At 34.8% G+C, this 8597-nt stretch overlaps 2 protein-coding genes across 2 annotated transcripts; both read left to right on the top strand.

Annotated features, from left to right (window-relative positions):
- Positions 1-572: 572 nt before the first annotated feature.
- LOC100814162 (ubiquitin receptor RAD23c) lies at positions 573-4554 on the top strand. The gene is made up of 12 exons (XM_003555847.5): positions 573-785; positions 1647-1808; positions 1984-2037; positions 2180-2265; positions 2376-2459; positions 2603-2780; positions 2977-3129; positions 3209-3277; positions 3371-3418; positions 3501-3610; positions 3753-3831; positions 4299-4554. Exons 1-12 carry the CDS (start codon positions 720-722, stop codon positions 4416-4418), a joined length of 1209 nt encoding a protein of 402 aa, XP_003555895.1. The 5' UTR covers positions 573-719; the 3' UTR covers positions 4419-4554.
- Positions 4555-5724: 1170 nt separating this feature from the next.
- On the top strand, positions 5725-8565 carry LOC100813626 (glycolipid transfer protein domain-containing protein 1-like). Its single transcript, NM_001253021.2, has 4 exons — positions 5725-5932; positions 7118-7290; positions 7506-7651; positions 8231-8565. Exons 1-4 carry the CDS (start codon positions 5735-5737, stop codon positions 8335-8337), a joined length of 624 nt encoding a protein of 207 aa, NP_001239950.1. The 5' UTR covers positions 5725-5734; the 3' UTR covers positions 8338-8565.
- The last annotated feature ends 32 nt before the right edge of the window (positions 8566-8597 follow it).

Raw genomic sequence — 8597 nt, 5'->3', positions numbered from 1 at the left:
TTTACCCTATTAATATTTTAACCCCTTATTTGTGAAATTCACTTCTTTATTGTTCTTTTCTGATTCATATTATGTTGTTCATATAGTTGTGTTAATATTTAATTTTGTAATTCAATTTTAAAATTATATAATTTTTAAGAGACAACACAGAAATAATTAAAAAAAAAGATAATAGAAAAGTCAGGTCCCTTATTTGTGAGTACCAGTCATTGTTTAGTCCACCATTTTCTTTTATCTAAGGATTAAAAACTTTTTATCTTAAAAAATAGAAATAGTGATAATCTTTATCTATTATCTGAAAAATAAACAAACACATGATCCAAAAAATTGATAAAAAAGATTTCAACTTTGAAGAGCAGGATAGATAAACACCGGCCGCCATGTCAGACACACAAATCTAGCTAACTCTCCACTTCAATTCCTACCCACGTTAACGTCCCTTCATCTCCACCGTCCACGTGGCCATAAAAATCCCATCGAAGCCGCGCGTCCCATCACTCTCCCAAACGCGCGTGAGACTCATCACTCAACTACTGGCAACATAAAATTAGCATATTTCGGGTATATCTCCTTTTATTTCACACTTCGCCTCACTCTTTCTTTCGTTCCTTTCTTCGCTACGTCGTCGTTAGGGTCTTCTTCGGATCGGTGGAACTTGACCCTGCCGGCGTGAATTCCGACGCTACTCGTGGCGCCGAATTGCTATAGCGGTGACGAATATGAAGGTTTTCGTTAAGACTCTCAAAGGCACTCACTTCGAAATCGAAGTGACGCCGCAAGACACGGTTTGTCCCTCGAAACTTCTTCCGATTGGCTTTCGTTCCAAATTTTCTTATTTTCTTATTTTCTTCATGTAGCGAATTGGATTGTCTCGGAAGTTTCTCCTCCTTCCAAGAGCCCTGAATTTGAGTGTTAATTAGGGTTTGTTTGGTGTTTCGCTTGTTCGAATTGTTATTGAATTTTGATTACAATTTGGATTAAATTTTAAATTTGGATTTTCAAATTGATGACTGATTTGGTGTGGAGCGAATGAATGAACTATATTATTCTCGTCTGAACATTCTCTGGCTAGATAGTTTTTTCTTTTAAATAAATTTAATCTTCCGATTCATTGCTTGTGGGAACTAATGGCAAAGTGTTTGCTGCTGCTCCTCTGGATTATAATTATTAGTGGGAATTCTGTTTTCGGAGGTTTGGGATTCTTGGCATATGATAGTGAATAAGTTCCACATTACACTGTTTGGAGCATTACTTCATAGGAATATCAAACCAGTTTGTGCTATAAGAAGAAATCTGGGCTAGATACTAGTTCTAAATTCTGATTGCTATTCGTATTCATGGGAATTTCAACAATTTAGTTTATCTGAGTTTATGTACTGCTACAGTTGGATCAATAACCATGTTATCACTGGTTTATCAGAATTGGCACTGTCTTGACAACGAAATCTGTACTTTTTGTCTTTTTGAAGGTTGCATGTCTAAGTGCTTTATATGACCCAAATTCGGAGTTTTTATTTCAACAAATGTGTCAATGCTTCATCCTTTAATCATGTGGATTTCGTGATTTGTTTCTGTCATCCTCTGGTTTTCCTGAACTTCAATAATCAGTCTGTTACATTTGTTGTCATTGTGGCTATTCTTTTCAGGTTTCTGAAGTGAAAAAAAATATAGAAACTGTTCAGGGTGCAGATGTCTATCCTGCTGCACAGCAAATGCTAATTCATCAAGGGAAAGTTCTTAGGGATGCTACTACCTTGGAGGAGAATAAAGTAGCCGAAAATACTTTCATTGTAATTATGCTATCAAAGGTAAAATTTTCTTCTCTTTTTTAAAAACTACTACACATTGGCTTTTTAAGTTATCAAAATATATTCCATTATTTTGTTTCATATATTATGTTGTTTAAATTTTATGAACTACTGTTTTGCAATTATATTCATTTATTCTGCACTTAATTAGAATTACGTGCTTAAAATATGTTAGAGTAAGAGCACATCTGGTGAAGGATCTACTACTTCAACTGCATTATCAACCAAGGTGAGAACAGTTTGCCATGTTATGAATATTTTTAATGTTACTATCATTTTGGCTTTTCCCTTTTTTGGGATATGGTAAGACAAAAGCTTAATCCATCTTAAGGGTTATGTAAAGTTATCTAACAATTATGTATTCATTGCAGGCTCCACAGACAAGTACAGTTCCCGCTTCAACCCCTCCAGTGTCAGTAGCGCCTCAAGCTCCTGCTCCTGCTGCAACTGGGGCACTGTGAGTGACATATTCATCACAGGATTTTCTTGATTTGTTTTGTTAAATTTCAGTTCCGTCCATTTTGAAATGTATTGTATGGTATCTAAAGCTTTCTTTCAATTTGACAGGCCTGCATCTGTTACTGCACCTGTATCTTCACCTTCTCCAGCTCCAGCCCCAGCTCCTGCTCCTATATCTTCAGGAACTGCTGTGTAAGTATTTTGTTTCCTGCGATGTTTGGTAAGTGGAGTTTAAAATACCTGTTAATTGTGTATCCTGAAAGATGGAAAAACACTCCAACTTGGTTGATTTTTCCTTTTAAATTTTGTTGTTAAAAGAGACTTTTTTGAACCAGGGAAGGGTCTGATATCTATGGGCAGGCTGCGTCCAATCTGGTTGCTGGAAGCAACTTGGAGGGAACAATTCAGCAAATTCTTGATATGGGTGGAGGGAGCTGGGACAGGGATACTGTTGTCCGTGCTCTTCGAGCTGCCTACAACAACCCTGAGAGAGCTGTTGAATATTTGTATACAGTATGTGGATTTTAGAAGTTAAATTCCTTGCTTAATGATTTTTATCTGCAATATATTTCAGTTTTTTTTTTTTTCAAATCAGTTTGGCGTCATAGTTATTTGGGTGGAGGTTTATGTTTGGATAGTTGGTTTTTTGTCTTATGTGATATTTTGATTCTTTATTTTTCTCAACTTAAATATCTTTCATAAATATTAGGGTATCCCTGAGCAAGCTGAAGCTCCACTTGTAGCCCGGGCGCCTGTAAGTGCTCAACCTACAAATCCTCCTGCTGATGCTCCACAAACAGCACAACCTGCTGCAGTTACCTCAGCTGGACCTAACGCTAATCCTTTAGACCTTTTTCCCCAGGTAGCTATTACATTGTTTATTATTGAAGAGAGAATGAAACCTTTTTTTTGGGTGATACACTTAACTTTGTGTGTAACAGGGTCTCCCTAATGTGGGTTCTGGTGCTGCTGGTGCTGGTTCATTGGACTTTTTACGCAACAGTCAACAAGTAATCATTATCTTTCTCTGCATTTACACCGAATTTCTAACATCATAGATGCGTTTTAAATAGACTTTTCAATTTTGTTCATTTGCATTTCAGTTCCAAGCCTTGCGAGCTATGGTGCAGGCTAATCCACAAATATTGCAGGTTTTCTTCTTTGCCTTAGTTTATCATGGTATCCTATATTATCTTCTTCAGGGTTCCCTGATTTTTGTTCCTGCTACTGCAGCCAATGCTACAAGAGCTTGGCAAGCAAAATCCCCATCTTATGAGATTGATTCGAGACCATCAAGCTGACTTCCTTCGCTTGATAAATGAACCTGCTGAAGGTGGCGAAGGGTAAGGGATCATCTTTTTCTGTTCTTTGCTAATATTTTGTGCATGTGTGTGGGGGGGGAGGTGGGAGGGGGATTTCTTGTTATCCTTTTTACACCTATCAGCCTATGTCCACTGGCTTATTTTTACTGTTAATGTGCCTCAGGAATATATTGGGGCAGATGGCTTCTGGAATGCCACAAGCAGTAACTGTCACCCCTGAGGAGCGCCAAGCAATTGAACGTGTAAGTTTGACTTCTTGGCTAATATATAGCATTAAATGATAGATTTTTTCTTGTAAGTATTTTAGGACTATGAAAACACCGGTTTCATTTAGATGTTTTCTTGCTCAAGCATTAAATGATACATCTACCTAGTGCTTTGCCACTATATGTATCATGGTTCTGTGGTAGGATGTGATACATAATTTACACATATTGACCAGTCTGTCAAGAATAATGATAGTTGTAGTATTAGCATTACACATTTCTAAAGCAGGCATTAAGCTTAATTAGATCAAATTTGGCCCTGCTCCCAATTCCTCAGAAACATCATGCTTATTGTTTTAAAAATGAGTTTATGACTTCTTTAGTGAGTATTTTTGGATAGACCCTTACTGTTTCGGAGGAACACCAGGGGTTAACTTGTTAACTAGCTCCTCTGTAATTTATAATAATTTCTTTGTGTTGCAATGTTTTGTTTTTAACCCCAGCTTGAAGCAATGGGTTTTGATCGTGCAATCGTATTGGAGGTGTACTTCGCTTGCAACAAAAATGAGGAATTGGCTGCCAACTACCTTTTAGATCACATGCATGAGTTCGAGGAACAATAGATCTACTTTTGAATTTGCCAAATTATTTCTTGTCATCTTTTTCTCTCGATGGGTCTTTGTTACACTCTATGTTTAATGAGGTAATGCTTGATAATGTCAAATCTCAAGTGGATAAGGGATGTTTTAGTCTCCTCCATATTATTGCCCTTGTATTTATCATTTCCAGCCCGTCGAGGGTTTCTTAGTATTCATATACATAGTTGTTTGCCTTGCATTACTGGTTTAATGTTCAGGGTTCAGTTCTTCCTTTTGGAAATATATTGACTTTTTGCTGTCAGTTCTATGTAAAATAGTTTTCTGTTTTTAAAAATAGAAGCGCATTAAACTTGTTTTGACAAGACTAGTTTTTAAAAACAGTTTTTGGTAGCAGTAGCTCATTTATAGTTTTAAAAATCATTTATGAAAACATGATATTGTAGAAATGGAACTCAAGTCTTTTTCCACGTGTGTTGTCAATCTTTTGCTTTTGCTACTTAGTCATATTCACTTTGACTAAAATTAATTGAATGTACTAGAGTTTACAATAACTTATGTAACTTGATTAACTAATTAAGTTGGTTTCTATTGGTAATTGAATGTCCAATATGACGTATGGATTCCGAAAATAAGACATGAGCATCATAACTACAGAACGCTGTATTCGCTGTAATTTTCAAATGATAAATAGATATTAAAATATGCACTGTAAGATAGCATGTGATAATCTTAATCTGCACCCACAAATTTAGTGATGCTCCTAACGTATGAAGTAAGATCAGTATTCCAGCTTCAAACGAGGAAAAGGCGCAGGTCCTGTTTTTCGTAGGAAATAAAATTTTGTTTGAGAAATGATCACGTATTTTATATGATTTTTAAATTAAACATACACAATTCAACAATCCTACATTATAATCTACCATTAAGTGACCATAAAAAACTGTTACAGTTTAAGTGTAATTAAATTAATTTTAAAGTTTAATTCTTTTTGTACTTTCTTTTTATCTTTCTCTTTGAAATCCTTTTTGTTTAAAATAATTTCCAGAATCTAAAAATATGTAAAGAGATGGAAATAGAATTTCCCAGAATATAAGCATGGTTAATGGGCTGGGCTATGGGCCCAATTGGAAAGTTAATAGCGTGACAAGGACGTAATGTAAAAGGCGGGAAGGTTGAATCGTTATAGAATTTGGAACCTTAGGCACAGCGCATTTTTAGGGAACGTTCCCACGCAATACAAAAGCCTATTCTATAACTGCCTCCACACGCGTTTTTGCCAATAATATTCTGAAAATTTGATTTTAAAGGAATCGCACGAAAGAAGAAGATTGTGGTGAAGGATGCCCGAGATGGATGAGCGCGTGGTTATACAGCAACCTCTTTCGGCCATAGCAGAGACGTTTGAGGAACTTTCCAAGAGGAACAACGCCAACGAGATTCGCTTGGACACTTTCTGCCAGGCTGCGTCTCTCGTCTCCGTTCTCTTCCGTTCTCTCGGTCTCGCTTTCAAATTCGCTGAATTGGAATACGTCGCCAAGGTTTTTTCTTTCTTTTACCGCAGAATTCTGATTATCTCAGTTTCTATCATTCTAACTTCTAATTTATTTTCTTCAAATTGTGATTAAGTAGATACAAGCATATATCAAATTGTGTTGTTCTTTAAATTTTAATCATTTTTTTTCTTTTTCAAAAATTTACGCTAGCACTTCTTGATTCTCATGATATCTTGTGAGTTTCGAAGAATTTGAAACCACGCGGAATATCATTGCATTTTGTCCTTGTTTTTCTTAATCCGTAACTATAACTTTTTCTTTATCAATGGGGATTGGATTTGCTGGAAAAGAGTTAGTTGTTCACAACGTGGGATTGAAATGTTTAGTAGCTGATTATGCATTAAACAAGATTTACTTGAAAGGAATATACTTATAGGAAACTAAAAGAAAAATCTTTTCATTTTATATTTTAAAATGAATTTCTCACTTTAGAGGAATTGAATTTCCAGATCTCAATTTCTTATGTACAAGTAAATTTTTGTTTTGGTGGTGCAAGTGGAAAATTTAAACAAGAAGTTTGAAATTGGAGGGCTCGTACGGACGGGCAATAAACAATTATGATTACACAGTTATTTCCATTTTCTTTAAAATCTATAATTCCTCCAGTTGCTCCTTGCAATCAAAATCATATTTATCTTTGATTTTTTTTTTTAATTCTTTCCAATTTGAAATTTGTGACATCTTGTTGAAATTGGATTCTGTATAAGCGATTGAATAGTGAGCCTCAGATTAAGTTTGCTACCAAACGTGTTAATGTACACGAAGTAAGTCAGATGTTGTGGTATTACTAAACTTGACTCCATCTTCTACTCAGTTGTTACTAATTGAATTAGTTAACTCGTATATGTATTTAAATTTGGCGTAAGTAGGTTTCATGTTGAATAATGAGTGGTTGTGTATACTTTGATACTGAAGTTAATGCCACCCAATATACAAGGCTTTAGATATATTATCCTTAAAGCTTCTATGCACGGTTTTATGACACTTCATCATGCTGGTTGTTTTATTGATCTTTAGTTTATTCAGAGTTACTTTTCCTTCACCCAATTCCTGTCTAGTATTCAGGGCATTGCTTTACTTCCCAAAAATTTCACTATGTTTTCTGGGCTCTCTATTTTGAATTTCTAACCCTGTTCTAATGGTATGAATATATGATGTTGATATGGTCAGCTACATGGACTATTGGAAGCATCAAAGACATGTTCCACTCTACCGGATATTCTTAACCTTGATGTCGCCAGTGACACAGTGAAAACATCCGGAAGTTTTTCACGTAATCTGCGTAGAGTTCGGCAGGGTCTTGATCTTGTCAGAGCTATATTCGAACAACTTTTGTCAACTGAGTAAGAAACCTTTTTTGTTTATAACAAATCAGATATGATGCAATTTTCCATGTGATATAAATAGCAAAAGAGAACTATTTTCCTGTCTGTTAAGTTTCAGCTGCGTTGGACCTCTGTTCCATAATTCTATCGTTTACTTTCTTATCACATCTGATTAATTTAAGTGCCTTATGGGTAGTGATGACATCTGATTTGTTATTTTTTGACATTTTCAGTGATAGTTCTCTAAAAGAAGTGGCTTCAACCGCTTACGGACAAGTTTGTGCCCCATATCACACATGGGCAGTAAGAACAGCTGTATATGCTGGGATGTATACACTTCCAACGAGAGATCAACTTTTGATGAAGCTCAATGAAACAGGTAACTTACATTGTTTAATTTTGCTCGGTGGAGGGCTTATTAAAGTTTGTAGAATCAAACAAATGATGTGTTTATATAGATATTAAGGATGAAAATAGGCTGGGTCAAACAAAATTTTGCTTAAATAGTTCTGACGTATTAAATTTAAGACCCAAATTTGTTTTGTTACTTGTTTTAGACTTTTTTTTGGACCTTATCTAGTCTTTTTTAAAGTTTGACTTGATTTGTTATATTAAAGTTTTCAAATAAGTATGTTCTATTTCTAAATAGGTTTATCAACTAATAGACCAATAAAGACAAATTATATATAAAACAACTTACCTTTTTCTTTGTATCTTTATTTAATTCTTTTCAATTTTGCCAGACATGTATTTACATCAATTTCGGTGTGATCAAAGAAAATTGTCCGATCTTATTAAACAAATTAATGTATAAATAAATTGCCCGATCTAGATATTCTCATCTTTTCAATTTTTTTAACGAAAGATTTTAACCTTTAGTAAATTGGCCGATCTTATTATTTAGATATGATTTTCTTGCATCAGTCCATCTTACAACATTATCTTAATGTTTTTGCAGAGCAATCAGCTGACAAGAAGATGAGAAGGTACATTGCTGCCTCGCTTCCAATTATAGAATACATTGATAAACTGTACCTTGCTCGAAATATTACGTTGGACTGGTGAATTTATAAAAAGGAAAAAACGAGAAAATCTAAGAAGTTGAATGTCTTTTCTGTTTGTTAGAAGGCAGTACTGTGGTTCCATTGTATATCAGCAACCTTAATACTCATGCTTCGATTTTTGTACTATATATAAGATGTAATTATGTTAGGGAGATGCACAAAACAACCGAATAGGTTTGTACTAAATTTCTAACGAAATGCATGTAAAATTTTCAGTTCCATTGGTTTATAATTTTGTATTCCTGTATATACATGTACATA

Source organism: Glycine max, chromosome 20 (assembly GCF_000004515.6).
Source record: "Glycine max cultivar Williams 82 chromosome 20, Glycine_max_v4.0, whole genome shotgun sequence".
In the NCBI taxonomy this organism is placed as follows: domain Eukaryota; kingdom Viridiplantae; phylum Streptophyta; class Magnoliopsida; order Fabales; family Fabaceae; genus Glycine; species Glycine max.
This window is presented reverse-complemented; position numbering and strand designations above follow the sequence as displayed.